At 40.2% G+C, this 24,461-nt stretch overlaps 1 protein-coding gene across 6 annotated transcripts in view; it reads right to left on the reverse strand.

Moving 5' to 3' along the window:
- Positions 1-24,461, reverse strand: part of DMD (dystrophin) — a 1,886,383-nt gene that overhangs the window by 624,084 nt on the left and 1,237,838 nt on the right. For all 6 annotated transcript variants that reach the window (XM_074968560.1, XM_074968534.1, XM_074968525.1 and 3 more), the window contains one exon: positions 8,128-8,292. In XM_074968560.1, the coding sequence (XP_074824661.1) occupies positions 8,128-8,292 (165 nt within the window). The remainder of the gene's footprint in view (positions 1-8,127; positions 8,293-24,461) is intronic.

The following is a 24,461-nucleotide window of genomic DNA, read 5'->3' on the forward strand; positions in this document are numbered from 1 at the left end:
GAGGTTCCTCAACTTTGGAGCATGATTAGCCTATTGGTTCAAAATACTCTATTTTTGTTCGCCTTCAGAGTATATTACAAGACAAACTTATTCAGGGTTCTGCCTGAAAGGATGATTTACATGAGGATATGACTTGAGGGAGAATGAGTTTCTTTTTCAGGGAGGTTTATTTTTCTTCTCTTCAGCTGACTTTGTACGGATTTAGTGATGTTCATTTATGGCTACCATGGCACTGAAAATGTCTCATTTGCAGAATCAAACTCATTGATATTTTAAAATCTTTTACTTCAATAGAAACAATTATATTTAAAACTATATTAAATCTTGAAGAGTGTGATGAAACTGCCTGTTTGCACTTTTTAAGATGAGCACAAATCCTGTCCATGTTACTACAACCTTTAGTAATGTTTACATTTTGAATGAGATATTTTCATTACTTCAGCCATTCAGCTGATTGTTTCTTACCACTTCCTTAAACTTCAGGCACATTTAATCAGATACATTCATATTTGGTAATCACTAAACACTAATCCCCCATTTGTGGTGTTGACCAGGAACTTTCACATTTAATACAGGTAGTATCAGAAATAACCACCTAGTGAATTGAATTCTGCGAATACTGAAGATTAAAGGATAAGTTGAGCGAGCAAATTTTATAGAGAACCACATTAGCAGATGTCCTGCCCATCTTCTAGAAATGTTTAGATTCTAGCAAAGAAATCCATCCCCACAAGAATTTACAAGGACCATCCACTCCTATCTCGTCAACATCCCATCGCAGGTGATTTCACCCACTAGCAACATACCTCTTTCAAATGACCAATCTCTCCTTATCCAATAGCACTTGGAGCTGTTGTTATTTGTCTCATGGCAGCTGGTCTTTGAACTCCGTTAGTTTAGTGCAATTGTGAAAATCATATTTCACCAGCAGAGTGAATGTTGCATGTCCTGGACTTCCTCCAGTGGGATCCCGAGATCCATTGTCACCAGCTGGAGTGGTTCTTGGTACTGTAAGTGGTCGTCCAGCGGGGAGAGTGAGGCAGGAATGAGTGCCTTTTCTGGGGATGGAAAAGTAGCAGTTGGGACTGCCAGAACTGGTTCCATCTTTTCTTCCTCATTCTCATAAACAGATGGTGCTGGAGGGTGAGCGGTGAATGGTCTATAAGAAGCCACCAATGGTGCCCCGTGGCCCCAGTACAGATCCCAGGGTGGCCAGTAGGGCCAAATATAATGGTCTCTGGCCATTGGTGAGCCCCACAGATAACACTACCAAACCAGAGGGATTATAAACTGGGGATATGGCAGTCTGAGGTGTGAGTCCGGACTCTGAGACGTGGCAGGGAAAAGGAAGGCTCCACATCTTGAGGGTATATCTACACTACCCGCCCGATTGGCAGGCAGCGATAGATCCAGCGGGGGTCGATTTATTGCATCTAGTCTAGACATGATAAATTGATCCCCGAGCGCTCTCCCGTCGACTCCTGTACTCCACCATCGCAAGAAGAGCAGGTGGAGTCAACAGGGGAGCAGCAGCAGTCGACTCACCGCGGTGAAGACATCACGGTAAGCTGATCTAAGTACATCGACTTCAGCTATGTTATTTATGTAGCTGAAGTTGCGTAGCTTAGATTGATCCCCCCCCCCCAGTGCATGAGAGGTCCTTGGACTCCAAGGACAGTTCTGGGAATGGCAGCGCTGACAGTACCAGAGGATAACGATGTAGCAATGGGACATCTCGTCCCAGTGGTGGCAGCAATGGTTTGTCCATCGGAGAGGAGAGGAAGAAGGTGAGTGGAGGGGCAGAGAGAAATGGAGACCATGGGTAAGTGAGGAGCAGCTCCTCTGTTGACAGCAGTGGTTCCAGGTGCCTGGGAGTGTGGGGAGTCATGTGCGACAATCCTGAGGATACAGGTGGTGTCAGCAGACCTGGTGGGGTACGCGGCAGATGCACCAGTGAATACCGGGGAAGCCGACAGTACCTCTGGATTACACTACCATTTTGTCTTATCCTCAATTCTGGGAATCTTAGGCAGCAGTCTGGTCAGATCTACATGTGACTTCTTACCCAACCTGGTGCGGCTTTGGGAGGAAACGATACATTTCTGAGCAGTCATGTATGGGGATCTGCTCTTATGCCTATGTCATGCTTCTTCTCATGGCAGGGCTTGTCCAGTGGTCTTGGTACCATCAGATCTGGTGTATGGGAGGTGCTTAGAGGAGCACTGACCATCAATGATAGGTGGTGCACCTCTGGTTCTGGATCTGAATGCGCTCATGGGCACGTGGCCTCCTCCATTAAAAGCTTCCAGAGGCAAAGTTCTCAATCCTTCCACATTTGGGGAGGAAATGACTTACAAATAGGACAGAGAGTAATGTGGGCCCCACCAAGGTAGTACAGACAGCACTGGTGTTCATTACTCACTGAAAATGAGAGCAGGCAAGAGGCACAGTTCTTGAAGCCAGGACCCTGGGGCATAGTCCCCGGGAGGCCAGAGTTTCCCCACATAGGGGTGAAAACTACATCATATATTTATCAAGTATATATCAAGTAACTACAACTACATAACACAAAAAACTATCTACAACTATATACAAGAGAAACGGACAGGGAATCACTCTCTTAGCACAGCTAAGAGCACAAAGGAATAGGGGTTCCAACTCTAGCCATGAGGCAGTAAGAGGGAACTGGAGCAGCATTTACCCACATGACCATATTATAGCCTCAGCTGCAAACATGAGGGGGACACATGCACAGGTCAATGGACACTGCTAGGAAACCCTTCCACCTCCAGTGCATGGCGCACATGCGCACCCTTTTGGAATCCATATAGGGACCACCACTCAAAGAAGAATAAGAATGATATTTCACCCAGTAATGATTATGCAAAACATTAGAGTTTAAAATGAATAATTCCAAGAAATGTTTAGCTGTGGATTATCAAAAATATTACATACTAGAAAATCAGATCACATGACAACATTGCTGTACCCCTTATCTTGTTTACAGGCACAAAAAGGTTAAAAGAAAAAAAATCCACAAAAACAAAATAATGGCATGTAGCATGCACATCAGAGATCAGTTTTGGGTTCTGATTCAGTACAGCACTTTAGCACATGCCTAATCCTAAACATATATTTCCCATAGACTGCAAGAGAATTACTCATTTGTTTAAAATTAAGCACATGCTTAAGTACTTTGCTGAATTGGGGACTTAGTGCAGCCCTTAAGCCATTACTGTTTGTAATGGCCATTTTAAAATGTTAAACTTGCTCAACATTACAGAATGTATAAAATGTTCTTTATATTTGGGTCATGGCCAGGCAGTGGTGGGTTGTAAAACTATTTACCCCAATTATCTTCCACAAACCTAATCACAATGTACGGATATTACCATGTTTTCTACTTTCCATTCTTTTTTAATTTTGTCCCTATGAAATTGTGTTGTTTAATGATTTCTCTTCTTAATTATATTTACTTTATTTTAGTTAATACTGTGTCCTGCCCTGAGTGCAGGGGGCTGAACTAATCTATTCAGGTCCCTTTCAGTCCTACATTTCTATGAATGTATGATTTTTTTCTATCTTTTAACAAAACAGTCAATTCCAAAACTTTCATCTTACCTATACAAATAGTATAATCCCTAAAATACCACATTTGCTTTCAATCAAATAAGATACAGACTTTTTAGTAAAGGGCTAGCTCAGTGCACTGAAGAAAGTGACAAACCAAGCAAAGCATAAATCTATGCGCTTTAAAGACATTAAAACACAATCTACTGACAAAGACAAGGATGCAGATAAAAGCCTATTATGTTTTATGTGCCAGTGATCATCTTTGTCAATGACCTGTCCTATATCATCCAGAATAAAAAATAATAAAAATAGTTCATGCCAACATTACTTATAAAATGAATTCTTTTACACACAAATGAATACAATTTTAATAAAAATAAATGGCTTATAAGCAAGACAAACTGAATTTTAAAAAACAATGAAAATTTAAACAGAAAGTACTGCTTTTGATGGTCCATATCTAGCACACAAATAGACTTATATGATCCATTTGCAAACTATTATACTTTATTCTACATATCCTTAAATTATACATTAAAAGTCTTTTCCATCAGGCATGAAGGAAGAGATTTTCAGATACATCAATTTGGTGTTCCAACAATAAGTGCATAAATCAACTGGTTAATAATACGTCTGACTACATCAACAAAATACAACAAAGGGAGTGCAGTAATAATCTACCGGTGCATGCCTCAGGCACACATCCACCAGTTGTCTTCTAATTCCCACCTTGGTTTACTTCTAGAAGCATATGGGGTTTTAATTTAACATTTAAAGAAATCCCTTTAAACAAAAAAGTTTGATTTTAGGTTGGTGATGATGCTCTAAAACAGGGGTCTCAAACTCAAATGACCTTGAAGGCCACATGAGGACTATTACATTGGCCCAAGGGCCTTATCACTGACCACCCCACCCACCGCTGCCCCGGCCCTGCCCCCACTTCACCCCTTCCATGAGGCCCCGCCCCTACCTGCCTCTTCCCACCCCTTCCCTGAAATCCCCCCCCCAACTCTGCCCCCTCCCTGCCCCCGGGGGTGCATGAGGGGAGCAGGGTGCAGCTGGGGGCTCAGGGCAGTGGGTTGGGGTGCAGGGTGGGGCAGGGGGTCAGGGTGCAGGAGGAGTGCGGGGTGCAGCAGGGGGCTCAGGGCAGGGGGTTGGGGTGCAGGTGGTGTGCAGGGTGTGGCAGGGGCCTCAGGGCAGGGGGCCATGGTGCGGGGTGCAGCGGGGGGCTCAAGGCAGGGGGTTCGGCTGCAGGAGGGGTTCGGGGCGCAGGTCCGGCCTGGCATGCACAGGGGTCAGGGCAGGCTCCTTCCCTGCCTGCCTGCCCTGCCCCCGCTCTCCTCCGGGAAGTGGACGGAACCTGGGGGAGGGTGGAGGCCCAGGGGTCTGTGTGTTGCCCTGGCCGCTCCTCCAGGTGCCTCGCCAATGGGATCTTTGGGGGAGGTACCTGATGAGTGGCCAGGGCAACACACAGACCTCTGGGCCCCCACCCTCCCCCAGGTCCTGGCTGTTTCCCGGAGCAGCGCGGGGGCAGGCAGGCAGGCAGGGAGGGAGCCTTCCCTGCCCCTGGTGCGTGCTGGGCCAGAGCCGCTCTAGGTAAATGCTGGGGGGGGGTGCCCTGGGGAGCTGGCAGGCCGCAGAAAATAACCCTGTAGGCCGCATGCGGCCTACAGGCCGCCTGTTTGAGACCCCTGCTCTAAAACATGTCATTCCAAAGAAAAGTGGTTCATAATAGAAGGAGAAGAGAATTTAGTAGGGAAAATATTTCAGCACCATTTCTTAACTGTCCTCTAGAGATTTATTGTTAATTTTCCAGTTTTGTGAGATTCCCTGGACAATTCGGAGTCTTAATAATGCAATAAAACTACAATTATGTCATTTACATGGTGAGAAATATATACACCTGTGGTAAGGAGCTTACAATGTATGGGCCCAATACAGCACATGCACACAAGAAACTTTACTCAGATGAGTAATGCCATCATTTTCAAAGTTGCTCACATGCATGTTTACAGGAACAAACTGTGGCATGGAATAACAGTGCAGGAATGTGAAGAAGTAGAGAATGAGGGTGCATCAGATAAGGTGGAGCTTGTGTGCACTGCACCACCGGGCTGCAGAGGGAAGCAGTGATTCCCTCTGAAGCACCCACCAGGAGATGCACTAGCAGGGGGACTTCAAAAATAAATTGTTGCTTCCCTGTATAGCCTTGACACAAATGACAAGGCTGTTCTTAGCAAAACATGTAGCTGGTTTAAGGCTCTCAATCAGTTTATACATAATGTTGAAATGTAAAAGAAGCCCTTCTTATAGAATGGAAGTGTGTGTGTACACAACAAAAGGGAAGAGGCCGCTGTCATGGAGAGAGAAGCACTGTATATAAAACAGAAATAGATTAGGTGTAAATAACTAGACCAGGGAAGAAGCAGATTGGTCTCTGGCAGAGAACTGGAGAAACAGCGAGGGTACTGGAGAGAAGAAGTTTAGGGACCAGGCTCTGCCACTTTTTATCCCCTCCCTCCATTAAATTTTTATCTCACCCATTCAGCATTATAGGAATATTTTTTGTCTTTTTGTTTCAGAGCTCCACATGGAGAATGACTGAGACATCACAAAATAGGCCCCAAACAGCCAATCAGAATGTGGCTTTTCACAAACATTAACAAAAGCAATACTCTGTTATAATTGACAGCAACTTAGCCAATTTCTGATGGAATGTTTCTGGACAGCAATGGAATATCAGAAAAGACATAATACAAATATTAAGTATAAAATCTGTGAAAATTACAGGAAATAAACACCGATTATATTTTGCAAAAACACAAGTACATCTTTTGCTCACTCTATACAAAGGTATTTGCAATTGAGCTGTTTTATATCTTTCAAAGACAGAATCAATGTTGTAGCTGAACTCATTCTGTCAGGGACAGGACTTGAGATCAGCTGTTTTATATAAATCGATTGTGTGAGATACGAAGTGTTTTGCTATTAAAACACTTCCATAAAAGAAACAGAATTGATTAATAAACAGCTTCAACGCAACTCAATTATTTGGAAATAATTACAGTATCACTTAATTCAAGGCAAAAAAATAATTCTACTGTATTCTTAGAACAATTTTTTTTTTAAATGCTGTTTCACCAAACGTGTTTTGATACAAAAAACACAGCAACAGCTGAAAAAATATTCGACTTGACCATTAATCAAAGAGTCAGACAGATCCTCAGCTGGTGTAAACTCTTGAAACTCCATTGATTTCAACTGCTGACTTCAATGGCGTTAAACCAATTTTCATTAGCTGGGGATGTGTCCCAATATATTTCACATACCTATACACATCCAAATGCTCCAGTGGGTCTCAAACTTTTGTACTGGTGACCCCTTTCACACAGCAAACCCCTGAGTGCAACCCCCACCCTTATAAATGAAAAGCACTATATATGTTTAACACTATTATAAATGCTGGACGTGAAGCGGGGTTTGGGGGTGGAGGCTGACAGCTCGTGATCCCCCACATAATAACCACATGACCCCCTAAGGGGTCACGATCCCCAGTTTGAGAACCCCTGTCCTACACGCAGAAACCATTTAGATACAGTCCCAAGAAACTGTGTCATAATAGATTTTTTAAATCTAATTTATCTGACATCATTCATTCATCCTATTCGAACACATATTTTGTTTTACACATGATTACACATCAAGTGTCAGATTACAATACTATTGCTAGCATTGAGTAGTATTTTATTTCATAAGTAGGCCTAATGACTTGAATAAGGCTATTTGTAGAGTTATATACTTTTCAACGTAAGTAAGAGTATCAAAACATGGCCCTATATATGCTGAGTTATATCTAACCACAATACAGACTTGAACTTACAAACCTTATCACCACATAAAATATTTATTCCTGAGTGTTATTTCACTGAAGATATTGGTATAGCACTAGTATTAACCACTGCATACTCCAGTAATGGTTTGCAGAATCCAATCCATACATGATGTTTTATAACTACTTTAGATTTCTCAGAGCACAAATGTTCAAGGTCCTTACTCTGGTATGAAAGAATAGGGTAAAAAAATTCTCAAAGATAAAACTGCCAGAGCTTTACATTTATCCTTTGCAATGATTTGCTCTAAATCTGGCATCTGCTGGTAAAAGAATAAGTAAATAAACAAAATACATCTTAATGCATAGAATTTTTAATACCAGAGGTCTAGGGGACTATTCTCAACTTGTTTCATGAGACTTTATTGTTAACTTGAGCTGCACACCTAATTCGCCTATCACTGCGCTGACAATTAACAGTATTTGAGTCATATTTTTTCTTTGGATTCTTAAGTAGAAAGTATTTATTACAATTTTATTTTTTCATAACTGAATGGAAAATGATCACAAACCAAACAGATTGCACAAATTACATTGCTAATGTAACAAGAAATGTTTTGTTTTTTATGAATAAGAGGAAGAGGAGGGACAAAAAGTCCATGTTTCATTGTAGAGCTGACTTTGTATCAGTGAAAAATACAGAAATTTAAAAAAGAAAACATTACCTTAATATCAAAAGCTCCCAGTTGGCCCACTTGGTTGTAAAGTTCTAATTGATCCTTGACGGGAGATACCCACAGTATCAGCTGACTTAACTGTTGTTCAAACTGGGTGAAATTATTTAGCAGATGCTCAATTTCTCTTTCTTTCTCTGGTAGATCTTTGGATACCTTAAAAATACCAGAAATTTGATTTGAGAAAAAAATAAGCTACATATAGCAACATAATAGTACACTCTTTTATTGTTAAGAGAGCATAAATCATATGCACACACTGGGTGGGAGTTAAAGAAATAAATGCACATATTAAAGGACTGTACTACACAATTGCATACATTTACCACAACACTCCCCCCTGGAAAACAAGTGATGTCACATTTCTCATGTTTTCAGTTATTCAGATGTACACTGTGTGCTACATAAAGGAAGGTTGTTTTCTCAGGAGGTGAAACTGCTTCAGCATCAAACCTTTTACTTTGAATATAACATTTTAACAATGAATATACAAATCTGAAAAGGGTTAGCAGTTTATTTAAGTTCAGACAAACATTCAAATGTCCAGATGCTAATTCAAACTATCTAAACCTCTTAAATCTGGAAATCTCTTGAGAACATGGGTTTTCTTAAAAGATCCTTAGTTCTGCTTGTTTCCAGTCAGGTTGGAACATGGAAGTACAGATAAAAAAAGTACACAAACAAAAGAAAAATAATAAGGGGTATATATATATATATTTACTTGTGCCTCCAGTCTGAGTTCTACTTGTTCAGTTTTTAGGCAAAGCCCAAGGCAGGCTATTTATCCACAGCAATTCTCCTATTCTCAATAGCACCAGAAAGTAAGATTTACTAGATGGTATAGCACTAGTCCACAACATAGAAGTGCTTGAAATTAAGACAAGAATAAGATGGACATAAAAATAGTAAAGAAAAAAAATCAACGTTTTCTTCTTTCCAGCATCCTTTAAACCAATGCGGTGCGCACGTATTATTAAAAAAAGATGGCAATTAATTATTCAACTTGGACAAAAAAAGTGGGTCTGCTCTGCAGATTAAGAAAATCAGTCTTCCCTGTGGCCATTGTTTCTAAGAGCAGGCTTTTACTAAAATGGCTCTTTTAAAAGTAGCAAAATGAGGGAAGCATCTGATAAACACAACATTCCCTTTGGAGTTGCACTATATTAATGGAAGCACTACTATGCTATTGGCTGACTACAAAAATATTACTGATGCATACTACCTACTAATCTTTCATCTCCATTATTTACATAACACAATAAATCTAAATCCATTAGAGACCAGAATGCAATGAAGGTTTCTATGAAAAACACAGCTGAGATAAAGGGAAGAAAATATGATTCTCATGACACGTAATTTTTACTTTGTTTTTCCAAATAATATTCAATTTGAAAATATCAGTTAGACTAAATCAAAGGAACAACACTGTTGTATATAGTTTATTTTAGAACATCGACAGGTTTTTGTCATTCATATGTTTCCCCAACATATTAACTGATTTTCACTGTTACTATTTTTCCTTAATACTCTAACAAAGTGGTTCACAACCTGTGGTGCAATCAGCACACAGTTGCGGCCCATGTAGATGTATAGGTAGTATATATATAGTGTGGGTGTGACCCAAAAGACACAGAACGCTGCGTATACAGCCCACAATGGTAAATAGGCTGAGAACCTCTGCTCCAACAGCTATCAAGAGCTGACCAATAAGTCAAATCCCTTTTTGTTTTCTCTTAATCTTGTTAAGTATAATAAAATCACTTCCACTCATAGTACAGCATATGTCCCCTGAGGTGAAGGAAAACAATTAAAAATGCATCCATTTCCCTTACGTGTTAATTCAATATCTATGCAGACATTGGCTTAATTTCACAGAAGATTAGCTTCATCTTTCTTAGAACATTTGAATGTTAATCTGCAATGTTTAGAAACTTTAATATTAACATAAACATTTCAACAGAGATATTATTCTTGAAAGTAAACAGGTGGTCAGAGGTCCATTATATAAATGTGAGCCTACTCCTTAAAGTTTTAAACAAACTAATTTCAAGTCAACATTTATCAGGGGTGTTAAGGCAAGTGTGTTAATAAGAAGAAAAGAAACATTAATGTGATGGTTTTCTTTTTCCAAAAAGAAGAGTATAGTTAGCTATATTCAGCTTCTAACATCAACATGTACAAATAATGCGTAACCTAAAACAATTAGGTTTTACGGTCCGCATTATAAGTTATTGACCCTGAAAATATCATGTACACAAAAAAGATGACTTAATAAAATGAGCTCTCTACCTTTCCAGACTCCTGTAGTTCTTTCAAGAGTTTGATTTGTCTTGTGAAACCCCAAGTTTCAGCTCACTTAAAAGCTTACAAAATCAGACATAAAAATGCAAAAGTATCACAGAACACTATTAATGAAAAATTGCTTACTTTTTCATTTTTACCATGTTATTATAAAATAAACAAATTGGAATATAAATATTATACTTATATTTCAGTGTATAATATACAGAGCAGCATACACAAGTCATTGTCTATGAAATTTTAGTTTGTACCGACTTCGCTAGTGCTTTTTATGTCACCTGTTGTAAAACTAGGCAAATATCTAGATGAGTTGACGTACCCTCGGAAGACCTCTGAGTATAGGTTTGCCAACTTTCTAATTGCAGAAAACAACCTCCTTACCTTGCCCCGTCCCTTCTCCAAAGTCTCACCACTGCTCACTCCATCCCCACTCTCTTCGTATAGTTGCACCTCAGATATAGTTCCAAAAGTTCACTGTCTTCCTTCTAAACAGGATAATCCCTGGAGTTTTTGTTTTTTTCCTGCAGCCCCCACAAGCAATTTGCACATGGCCAGAGAGGGAGCATCTCTCTCCCCTCCCTTCTCCCCTCACATGACAGGAATATGTGAATAACCTTTTGATGACCTCCTTTAACTCGTAGACCTAGTGAACATAATTTTTAGTAATTACATACAAAGAAAAGGAGTGAGTGTGGCACCTTAGAGACTAACCAATTTTTACATACATAACTCCACACATATTTTCCATATATACATCTCAAAATGATTATGATGACCATCATGACTCAGGTTTTCATTAAAGATGACATTCTTTGGTGGACTAGTAGGTAGACACCGGACCAGGGGATTCCAATAACCCCTTACATACCCCTGTGACCTCTGCCAGCTGATATCAAGAAGTTCTGGGGGGGACATACTGTGTTCATAGAAGAGTTTAATCCTGAGCTAAAATACTGTAGCACTGGCATGGGATTATCTTTTTAAGAAGAAAAACTAAATTTGTAAAATGGTTAATATTTTGGAAAAAAAAAGATATTTGATAGAGTCTATTATATATGTAAGATTCCATGTCAACTAATTTATCATGCAAACAAAAAAGTCATATCTATAAGATGAGTTAACTTCTTAGATGAGGTCTTGAAAAGCATCCAAGATTATTCTATATATTCCTAAACCTAGGGCATGAGACTTATTACTCAACATAAAGAAACAAAGACGAGGACTCCAGTAATAGTTATCTTAAAAGTACCTGAGATTAGCAGATTTTGACAGTATGTCAATCAATGAAACCCTTGTAAGAGCCAAGGAGGGTGTTCTATGCTACCATATGGGAAACCCAAATTCTCTCACTGCTGAGAGAAGTCTCAGGCAAGACTATTATGAAGTGAATGCAACAGAAAAGGTTTGGGACCTGTTCAATACATTGTTTTTACCATAGCCAGTTGACACCAATCAAGAAAAAGTCTGGTTAGCTAGAGGAAATTAGAAGCACTTCCCCCAGCCAAGGGAGTAATGGGAGAAAACAAGCTAACAAGTTTTAAGATAGAGTTTGATAAATTTATGAAGGAAATTATATGATGAGGTTGTCTGAGATAGTAGGGGACTGGATTCAATGACATAGGAGGTGCCTTCTAATCCTATTCCAATATCAGTAGGCTCCTAAAAACTAACTGGATTGCTCCATACATAGGAATATGTATTAATAACCTGGTACACTGGCTTGGCTGGCAGCAAATCAACAGAACATAGAAAGATACACCTTTGTCTGCCTCCAAAGAAAAGTGGATCTGGCAGAAAGGTGGATTAAAGAAAGAGACTCTGACTTTAACATCAAAGAACCTTTGCAATTTTGGCCATGTGTGTCAAAATATTAATTGTAAAACTTTGGATACTGAAATTTGGTACTTCAGTTGAAGAGTTAAATTAGACCGATTGGCAGCTTAAGTAACAGAATAATTGAAAATATTTAAGCTCTAAATTGGCAAACAGTAGATGATGCTAATTTTATATAAACTGACCCAGGTTTTCACAAGATGTTCATTACTGTTGTAGTCTTAAAATGAATACCATTTTGAAGTAATTTAATTTTACATCACTGAATATTCATATTTTTTACTGTCTGCATTTAATATAAATTTAAAAAAACTACCAGAAAAGTAATTAACATCTTGGGGAAGTATTGGAATGTTCTGAGAAGTCTGAATAAAATATCCTCAGCTCAAAAGTTTGAATCTTTATACAAATATTTTCGTATCTTCGCTCTTACAGACCTAAGAAATAATCCCAAGGGCTGTTTCCAACCTTAGATGTTAGATGACCTTTTATCCCTCATTAGGAGCTTAACTATCACTACAACAGGCCCTTCCCCTTCCTTTTTCCTTTAATGTAAAACTGCTCACACTATTGTGCTTTGAAACTTTTCCTATGAATTTTTTTTTTGGCTGATTGTTCAGCTCAAAGATATTCCTCTGTACATTGCATACTGAGACAGAAGCAATGTGGAATGCAAAATCACTGCTGTAGTCCAAGGCAGAAAAAACAGTGACAAAGCGAAGCAGAAATCACTGCAATTGCAACCTAGGCAGTTAGGCTGGAGTGATATTAGAAGACAAAAAAAAAGTGAAAAAGTGTAGCAGGTCTGGAAGAAAACAGTTTAACCTAGGATTACAAACACTAACTGTAACTGTACAAATACTAACTGTTATTGCATGGCATTATTAAAGGATAGAGTACAGTTATGTGCACTAATTATGCGTGTCCATAGCTTTACATGATTGGCTTACTTTTAAGTTTAACCTTAATTCAGAATTTCCTGGGTCTGTAGTGTTCATTTTACCCTAAAAGTATTGATGCACTTACTGATCTTTTAGTATAATTCAAATTTTGGTAATGAGAAGAGTAGAATGATTCACCTGGCTCTAAAAAACCTCCTACTGGGTTGTTCATCCCCCCCCCCCCATGTTCAAATAAAATCTATTAGTAACCACATATTATGTCTTACTACAAATATGATTATGTTATTAATATTACTGTAAAAGTTGTCATAAATTCATTATAAATGTGAATGAGAGGGGATAAAATAGTTCTAATTAAATGTGGATTCTTAAAAAGTACATGAGATACATCAACTGCCATGAATTTTTACTGCACATTCTTTTATCTTAATTATGAACAGAGAGAAAACAGGTTCTAACTAAAACTATCATTTGACATAATAGCATAGTGTGAAATAGTTCACTGTCTCACAGAGGGTTTGGCCATGGAAGGTGTTAGGTTTAATTTAAAAAAAGATTAAAAATCTATCTTTTGAAGAAAAGACTGTTTTGGATTACTTACAGTACAGTAGCTGCATCTTGCAACAAAATACTAAGAATTCTAGGCGCAAAAGTCATACCAACATTTCTTTGTTGTTGTTGCTGGATTTTTGTGTTTGTTTTTAAGTATCCTAAATTTTCACATAACCATGCAGGGTTCACGAAACATTAAGAATCTTAATGGGATGAGAGAGAGAGAGAAAATATATGTCTAGTAAAAGATTTATTGACCTATCTGACAATTAAGCAGTCAATGCATGTGGCTTCCCAGAAGAAGACGCATAGCTGCAATATCTAATAATGATCAGAGGCAAAGGTGAATGCAAAACAGAGAGAGGCCACAACTTTATTAATTTAATAATGGGTGGGACACTATCTGCCCCTTCCCTCTGACACTGCAGATATTTAACTAGGTCCAGTTTGAAGTTACAGAGAGCACACCATATAACCAATGAGTTGGGACAGATCCTTGTAAGTCTAACCCCTAGGACTCAGCTCAGTTTTGAGTGTGCTCATTCTCTCCACCTCTCACAATGGGGGCAGAAGGCAGCAAGGTGGACCATCAGTTTGACATTTTAGGTCTCCCCTTCTCCTTACAGGCACCCTACCCATGTCAAGGTTTCTTTTACCTCTGGGAGTTGGTCCTTTAGCTTTTGCCTGCAGTAGACACTGGCCAAAAGTTGTGACAGACATTACTGTATTATTTCCTAACAGTGAAATTCCTGCATCCTTTTAACCTAAGCACTGCAATGCTCTGAGGAAGCTGAAAAACCCTCTAGACTCCTACAAGTTCTGGGTCAATGGTAAAAAATTCCTGACCTATAGGGAGGAAGGGCAGGGCAGCAATCATGGTGAGATGTCCCCCAGATGACTGGGAGGGCTTTACACTGAGTGGCAACATGAGAAAAACTCAAATCCCCTTGCTCCCACCTGGCTGGCCAATGGGAGACAGAGAAGCCCCTCGCTCTCCTCCGGACACACACTGATGTCCATTGTGAGGCAGGAGAAGGGGCTCAGCTCCAGTATGTCTGGGCACAGGATCTCCCTGTGACAGACCCTACATACTACTATAATAATTGTTGTACAAACTATACCTTGTGAGGTATCATTTGAAAACTCATAATTTGATGGTCAATATGGTCCTGATAAAATACATGTGGCAACACATAATGTGAGGTTATTTGCATTTAAGCAGTAAACAGAGTCATCAAGCAGGAAGGAAAGACAAAGGAAGCTCAAATAGGTGAAAAAAACAGCAGGGAATATCCTTCCACATAGATTCTTTGTCTCCTGAATCTTAGCTGAAAATGTTTTTTTTCAAGAGGGGGACTGTAACTATAAAAAGGAGGGACAAATACCCTAAGTGACCCCCTCTCTCCATCACATTCATGGCACCTGAAGCGACAAAGGAAGCCTTTGCTGGATTCTGAGAGAAATTTGTTCAGTAAGACTGCTCAAAGCATAGGTTGGGAAAATTTGCATGACTGATATAGTTTGTTAAGTTAGACACCACTAGGAGTGTTCTGGGGTCACCTGCTATATAACCAAGGCTGGTAAGAGCCAAGGTCTGGCTGGCTGCAGCACACAGGGACATAGCTGGGACCGACTTGCATGCTGGCAGCTGGTTCTGAGCAATCCATACTGGAGGCTACAGCAGCAAAGCATTGTAAAGGGCAGGCCAGATTAGAGGGCAGGCGTGACATAGCTACCCAATGGTCTGGATTGTACCCCGGTATGTCATAATGGTAGCAACACTGTCAGCTACCTCCAAAGCGTACTGAGATTCCAACTATACTGGACCTCCTCTCTCTGAAAAAACTGGGGTTGTTCCTCAGCTTCTCACAAGTGCACCTGGCAACTACTAACCCCCCCCCCCAAGTGGACAGCTATATGGTCTTTGCCTATCTGGTTAGAAGGCATGAGTGACACAGCTACTCATTAGTATGGCTTGTACCCTTGTACATGGCTTGTAGTATGGTGTGTCAAACCCCCTCTCCTTTTCAGAAGTTGGGTATCCTCCTGCTGGCCGAAGCAAATTCCCACCACCTTACCAAAACAGGGCACTGTGCCATATGATACACTTTATCACATCTTCCACGGTGATATGATGTGATATGACATCAGTACAGCATGGCATGACTTAATATAACCCTACCCATCAAATGTCTGAAACATACACAGACTCTTTTACATTCCATGCAGAATTAGTACAGAGTAGTTCACTAGTTATGTTCATACCTGTCTCCTTTGTTGACAATATGTATCAAACAACCTGAAGATTCAATTATGGTCTCATTGACATTAATGACAAAGTTCCAAATAACACAGATGGGAGCAGGACTGATCCCTTGAATCAGAAACAAGTGTTCAATTTGAACATTACTTCATTTCTAATTATGTGGACACAGTAAACTATCTCTCTGGGGTATCATTTTCTGAGGGTGAATAGTCAGGCATTTTGTTGTTTTACATGTATGAATTAGAGAAATTCTGTAGAAATAGTTTTAGAAGAGTGACAAGGCGGACTGCATTACTAATCAGTGATATGCTAAACTTTCCCTCAATTAAAAAAAAAAAAAGCAACCACAACCAACAAACCAACAAAATTTGTTTTTGTCAAAGGGAGTTGTGTACATGTGACCAAGGACAGAATTTGGACATCAGATACAGGGAGTTCAATTTAAAATAATAAATAATACACAGAATACTTTATAATAAAATACATACACTGGGGTCATTACTACCAGCTCTGGCAATCAGCTGACACAGGCATTTAGTATTTTGTCAATTAAAAAAGTGCTAGATATATTTATATTCCCTCTGTGTAAATTTATACAAGTCAATCAAAACCAGGACTTTTAAAAATTTTGTTCAGTTTTTATATTGCTTCAGGCTAATTCCTCTGGTGCCCTCTGGCAGTTTTCTACTGAACTACTTTAAATAGCTCCAGGAGAATTCCTCTTGCATATGTCCCCTAATTCCCGCTGTCACGTACTTCTTGCACACAGTTGGTTGCAGGGCTGCTACTAGCAAGTCAGACTCTTGTACTAGATTTGGACTAACTATTGAGTTTCTTTTACAGAGAGATACTAGAGATGTGTCTCCCATGAGATCCTTTCACGAACATCCAGGAATACTGTGGCCAGAAAAAAAGCAGTAAATGCTCAGAACATCCATAAATCCCAGTAATCCACAATTGTTGGACAACCTCTGGGTGCTATGGTTAGTGAGTGCCTGCCAGACTTTTGTTTCCCTTCTCCCACTGAAGACTAAAGCAATGTATAGCTTGGCTACTCCACAGAATCTGGACCTTTATATTGAAATAAAAAATAAATGAAAAAACCCCCACTTTTCTTTTAAAATAGTTATATTTCAAAACATATTTCTGCATATGAAGCTGTACAGTGTGCACTACTAATTATAAAAAAACGTATTTTCACTTAATGTATATGGATAATTCTGTTACTTATCTACTCTCTATAAAAAGGGTCTCCCTTTTAAGGAAACAGTTATCATACAGAGATTTTTACAAGCAAGAAGCCCCTTTCTCTAGCTAACTATCTCTTTGTAAGCTAACCATTATGTCTCAGTATCAGAGTGGAACATATAATTGGATCCTAAATGCAGCAATTCTGACAAACGTGATGGAGTACAAGTTTGAATAAAAAGAATGTAATATTCTTGATAGGTATGCTTATTCCAAAACAATTGCTGAGCTTCAGCAAGCATATGAAGTTTATTGAGACATTATAGATAAAACAACAGAGTACAGCATGCTAGTTTTATTTTACTGTTTAAACACTGAGGCACAGATGGGAGTTCAAATGTTTTGAGACAGTTAATCTTCTGAGGTATTTGGCTGCGTGATAGGTAGTATCTAATTCCCAAAGGTGCATACACATCATATGAAATAAATATATTATGGTTGTCAAATTAAAAGACAAGCATAGGACACATTTTCTTGTTCCAGAAAGGCTGGTTAGAGGGGATGGATTTAACTGTGAACTAATCTAATATACAGTATCTTTATAACAACAGTAGTGCATTGTGTGGGTGCTGACAGTCAATGCTTGTCAACAGAAATACCATAGATATTCTAAATGGGGGAAACAAATGGTATCTTGCATCCTGATCCTGCAAACTGTTCTGTGAGGGTGGGCCCCTCTGTGTAGGTGCAGACATTTGGCTACATAAAGCACTTTGCAGGACCAGGGCCTTGGATACCATTTTATGGTGAATGGTGACGAATGCCAGCTTTTTAACATTCACCATCATTTACACACAGAAAAAGAAAAAATCTAATACACTGGAAAAATTACTTTCCTTAGACAAGCGGGAACTAGGAGCAACTTCCATTTTATCCCCCTTCCTCCCTCTTCAGCTAAGTGATGCTAGCAGGGAAAAAGATGGAAAGGAGTGAGACAGGAGGAGACATCTGCATCAACTGCACAGCAGCCAACATATGGGTATGTCTACACTATGAAATTAGGTCGAATTTATAGAAGTCGGTTTTTTAGAAATCGGTTTTATATATTCGAGTGTGTGTGTCCCCACAGAAAATGCTCTAAGTGCATTAAGTGCATTAACTCGGCAGAGTGCTTCCACAGTACTGAGGCTAGAGTCGACTTCCGGAGCATTGCACCGTGAGTAGCTATCCCACAGTTCCCGCAGTCTCCGCTGCCCATTGGAATTCTGGGTTGAGATCCCAATGCCTGATGGGGCTAAAACATTGTCACGGGTTGTTCTGGGTACGTATCGTCAGGCCCCCGTTCCCTCCCTCCCTCCGTGAAAGCAAGGGCAGACAATCGTTTCACGCCTTTTTTCCTGAGTTACCTGTGCAGACGCCATACCACGGCAAGCATGGAGCCCGCTCAGCTCACTGTCACTGTATGTCTCCTGGGTGCTGGCAGACGCAGTACTGCATTGCTACACAGCAGCAGCAACCCATTGCCTTGTGGCAGCAGACGGTGCAATAGGACTGGTAGCCGTCATCGTCATGTCCGAGGTGCTCCTGGTCGCCTGTGTGAGGTCGATCAGGAGCGCCTGGGCAGACATGGGCGCAGGGACTAAATTTGGAGTGACTTGATCAAGTCATTCTCTTTAGTCCTGCAGTCAGTCCTATTGAACCATCTTATGGTGAGCAGTCAGGTGATACGGATTGCTAGCAGTCCTATTGCATCATCTTCTGCCGGGCAGGCAAGAGATGAGGATGGCTAGCAGTCCTATTGTACCATCTTCTGCCGAGCAGCCATGAGATGTGGATGGCATGCAGTCCTTCTGCACCGTCTGCTGCCAGCCAAAGATGTAAAAGATAGATGGAGTGGATCAAAACAAAAAATAGACCAGATTTGTTTTGTACTCATTTGCAAACTCCCCCACTGCCTCCCATCTAGGGGACTCATTCCTATAGGTCATACTGCAGTCACTCGCAGAGAAGGTGCAGCGAGGTAAATCTAGCCACGTATCAATCAGAGGCCAGACTAACCTCCTTGTTCCAATAAGAACAATAACTTAGGTGCACCATTTCTTATTGGAACCCTCCGTGAAGTCCTGCCTGAAATACTCCTTGATGTAAAGCCACCCCCTTTTTTGATTTTAGCTCCCTGTAAGCCAACCCTGTAAGCCGTGTCCTCAGTCGCCCCTCCCTGCGTCAGAGCAACGGCAAACAATCGTGCATGTGAGTTGAGAGTGCTGTCCAGAGCAGTCACAATGGAGCACTCTGGGATAGCTCCCGGAGGCCAATACCGTCGAATTGTGTCCACAGTACCCCAAATTCGACCCGGCAAGGCCGATTTAAGCGCTAATCCACTTGTCAGGGGTGGAGTAAGGAAATCGATTTTAAGAGCCCTTTAAGTCGAAATAAAGGGCTTCATCGTGTGGACAGGTGCAGGTTTACATCGATTTAATGCTGCTAAATTCGACCTAAAGTCCTAGTGTAGACCAGGGCTATGGCAGGGTTGGAATCAAAGCAGGCTTTTGTTGAGCCCAGAACTTGTGAAACATAGAAACTGTCACAGGAACAGGAGTTACCATTTTCTGTCTCTAGCCCAAAGTGGAGAAAGTGTTCCTCACTCACACTCCTACTTTCAGAAAAGTTTATTCCTATTAAAATGTGCTTTCCAGGCCATGTTGACTATCCCAGCGGGTCCTGGCATTTTATTTTCATACACCAGGTAGGATTTTTCTGTATACATTAACCACTGCATTTCTTTCTCCTGTATGAGTGTTGAACAGCCTATTTTGTGGTATACACTATGGATGGGAAAAAGAGGTATTTGCCTTGAGAGTAAATATTTCATTTTTCCTTTCTGAATTAGATATACAGGATTAGATACCAGAAGGTATTAACACACCTTTATTTTACTATAAATATCAATCTTACTTTTAGGACTACTCAAGCAATCCATAAACGAAGGTTGTCTAGCTAAGGAAAATGGTCAAAGTTTAAGTCACCTGTAAGGTTTGGGGGGACTTAGTGCTTTTTCTACTTCTCTCATGGAGGTTGCAGGTAGGGAGTCATCTCCTTCCATGGATTGGAAACAAACCTATTATTGGAGACTGATACCACTTTGTTCATGGGACGGGGTCTATGCTTTCCACATGGCCACTCGTGCACTAATATGACTTGAGTGCTTTAGTCAGATGAACCAGGGCAGGGAATGAAGAGGAGGTATACCCAGCTAATGGTATAAGGTAGCTCACATGAAAAGACGTACTGCTCCCTATTAGTCATGCACTAACTACCTGCTGGGAGGCAACAGCTCACACAATTCATGTTAATGAAAAAAGCTGAAGTTAATATTGTCAGTTTTAACTAAATGTTGCGTACATATACTTCTGGTGCCTACCCCTGCACCACTGAAATCAATGAGAGTTTTACTGTTGGCTTCAGGGGGATGAGATAAAGCTCTTAGCATTCATTAAGTGAGGGAAGAACAGACACAAACAACGAGGCAAAGTGAATTCACATCTTTTAAGGCCAGAAGGGATCATTAGATTACCTAGTAGCACCACCGGTATATCACAGGCCATTAAAGTTCCCCTATATTGAACCCTATGAACCATGTTTGACTAAATCATAAATTTGTGTTCAACTAAAGCATTTCTTCCAGAAAGGCAACCAGACTTGACTGAGAATTCACTACTTCCTTTTGTTAGTCTGTTCCAGTAGTGTGACAAAGTTCCTCCTCTGCCTTGGTGGGTCCTGTGCTTATTGGCGGATTTGCTCGCCTCAGAGGTTCATGGCAGCCCTCAGTTTGGCCACTTTCGTTGCTCAAATCTGCCGTTCACTCACTTAGCCTCATCACTGGCCAGCATGGGGAAAGGAAGAAAAATAATCCCCACAGTCTCCGCTGATCCACCTAGTGGATCGGGGAACAGGCCAGAGACCTTCTCCTCTGGTGGAACCCACAGTCCAGGTCAACTCCTCCGGTATCAAGTAGGGAGTTGGGGGGATGGGGGGAACCCGGGCCCGACCTCTACTCCGGGTTCCAGCCCAGGACCCTGTGGATTGCAGCTGTCTACAGTGGCTCCTGTAACAGCTGTGTGACAGCTACAACTCCCTGGGCTACTTCCCCATGGCCTCCTCCCAACACCTTCTTTATTCTCACCACAGGACCTTCCTCTTATGTCTGATAATGCTTGTATTTCTCAGTCTTCCTGTAGTACGCCTTCTCACTCTCAGCTTTGTGCACCTCTTGCTCCCAGCTTCTCGCATGCACCACAAACTGAAGTGAGCTCCTTTTTAAAACCTAGGTGCCCTGATTAGCCTGCCTTAATTGGTTCTAGCAGCTTTTTGATTGGCTGCAGGTGTTCTAATCAGCCTGTCTGCCTTAATTGTTTCCAGAAAGTTCCTGATTGTTCTGGAACCTTCCCTGTTACCTTACTCAGGGAAAAGGGACCTACTTAACCTGGGGCTAATATATCTGCCTTCTATCACTCTCCTGTAGCCATCTGGCTCGACCCTGTCACAGTAGTTAATCACCTTCACTGTTAAAAATGTGTGGCTTACTTTTCATTTGAATTTGTCTGGCTTCAGCTTCCATCCATTGGTTCTTGTCATGCCTTTCTCTGCTAGCTTAAAGAGCCTTTCAGTATGTGGTATTTTCTCACCATGAAGGTACTTATACCCTGTAATCAAGTCACCTCTCAGTCTTCTTTTTGATAAACTAAACAGATTGAGATCTTGAAATCTCTCACAGTAAGGAATTTTCTCCATCTCTCATCATTTTTTGCAGCTCTTTTGTGCACCGTCCAATTTTTCGAGATTCTTTTAAAAATGCAGACACTAGAACCATATTCAGTATTTCAGTACTGTCTCATTGATGCTATATACAAAGGTAAAATCATCTCCCTACTCCTACTCACTGTACCACTGTTTATACATCCAAGGATTGCATTAGCACTTTTTGCCACAGCATCACTGGGAACTGATGTTCAGTTGCTTGACCACTATGACCACTAAACCCTCAGGTACTGTGCAAGCTATCCACTAAGATCTACACCTTCATACTTGGCCTACAACTCTCTTGTTTCTTTTCAGAAACTGTCAAACAACACTGTATTTTAAGAGAATGCTCTCTGTAAACCTGATGTGTATATGGATATTAGAAGATGAAACATAATAATAATATACTGTACTGAGAGAGTCCCAAATAAACCTATTTTATTTTGACAACTGAATAGGTCAGAACTGTTGTTGCTGCTTCCCCCCCACCCCAATATTTTCTGTATTTGCTTGCATCTCTTTCTCTATCTCTCTATCTTTGTGATTTATCACTATGCCCATTATTATATGTTAGCTTATGTTTTGCGATTCTGGGCAATCACACTGTACGTGATCATCTCCCTAACAGGTAGCTGAAGAAATAGCTAATATTATAACATGCTATTACATGCAAACTTCAATCCTCTCTTCAATCCACTCAACTATGGAGCCACAACTGGCACCTCCATAAGAGTATTAAGATAATTACATAAAAGAGAAGTTCACCTCTTCCCACCTACTGTTCAAGAAGTCAGGTTATCTATGTCGACTCACCTTCCCCTAGAGCACATATAAAAGGATAATTCAGTATATAGAGGGGAGGGTAGCTTAATTTTTATGCATCATTTCTTCACGAAAAACAGTCAATATGAGCAAGAGTTTCTTATAAGTTCAGTTAAGTTTGCCATTTAATTAATTAACAACCATTTTCATTAACAAACTCAATATTGACTTCAAAACGAAGTCTACTTACTTTTCATTTCAACAATGAATATTTATGAAGCACATTGTCAATAAATTTTGAAGTAAGATGACATTACTGGAGGACAAGGAAAAGCAGACTACTAAAATATGTGTAAAAGGTCATCACTTGTAGCATATTTAGTGTTTCAAATTCTCATAGAAGCCTCTTAAGATCTGACTCTGGCACACAATTATTTTTTTAACTGCTTAACTGTGGATTTGTAATATTTCCAGTTTTAATTTTTATTAAAAATGATTTTTTTCCATTGGTGCAAAAGACTAAAATAATCCACAAACCCAATGCACCAAACATAATTTTCTGCTTCAGCTAGCAGCCTCGCTTTCTGAAAATGAAACAAACAATGGATTTGTTTGCTGTGTGGTATTACAACTATGTATGCCACAATCATCAGAATATCAGTATCCTTTCTATATTTAAAATTTAAAACTAATTTTTTTTCATTGAGCTATTACGTGGGAGTGTGTGTGTGTTGGATATAAAATGTTTTGGTTGGATCCCATAGAAGAATTCAAGTGGGTTATTCTAATTGCAAACAAAGAGCTAAAATTTGTAAATATACAGATCCAGTTTTTTACGAGTAGTCCCACTGAGATCAATGGGACTACTCAAATATATAAAGTTACTCACATACATGTTTGTTTGTAGGATCTGAACCTAAAACATCAAATATGGATATGCAGTTACCTATTTTTATGGCCAAAGTTGTCCATAGTTTTATTCTCCGTATCAGAGATCTTACTGAGAAGGACTAGATACACAAACACTATTTTGCCAACAAATACTTTTTTTCCTTCAATTACATGACAGAAATGAATAGTTTAGCAAACAGATACATTTTAACTGTTAGCTCCTTCTCCATGTACATAAAGTAATACCTACAATTTTCAAAACTTCCTAATATACTTCTGTGAAAGATATCGTAATCCCAAGCAATATCTGTGGGAACCATATTGTACGAGGTTTGTGTGTCACTGTGGGCCAAGGATTGTATGCAATTCCAGGGGGGACAGGTTGCCAAAGCTCCCCAAGGAGCTTAAAATAGTGGGGGGTGGTTTAGGTGAATCACTCAGGTGGTACAAGCCTTCAGAAAAGTACACCGCTTGGGTGGCCTGCATATATTGGTTCAAGCTGGGTTTTCCACAGACTCAAACAGAGAAACACTTTTGGTATAAATAGGCCGAGTTTACATCGACTTGAGGTCTTCTTTCTGATCAAGCAAATGGACAGAACCTCCCAGCCAAGTGCCCCCAACCCTTGCAGAAGGGTTAGAAAGATGTTGACCTATTAGGGTCACCTCTGGTGAGATAACCACCCCCTATAATAGGCAATGCATAACTGGCTACTTGATTCTCCTTACACAGCATCAGGTATTACGTAATATCTAAGGCCTGGTCTACACTATGAGTTTATGTCTGATTTAGCAGCATTAAATCCAAATTAACCCTGCACCCGTCCACAC

The sequence above is a fragment of the Natator depressus genome, chromosome 1, assembly GCF_965152275.1.
Source record: "Natator depressus isolate rNatDep1 chromosome 1, rNatDep2.hap1, whole genome shotgun sequence".
In the NCBI taxonomy this organism is placed as follows: Eukaryota; Metazoa; Chordata; order Testudines; family Cheloniidae; genus Natator; species Natator depressus.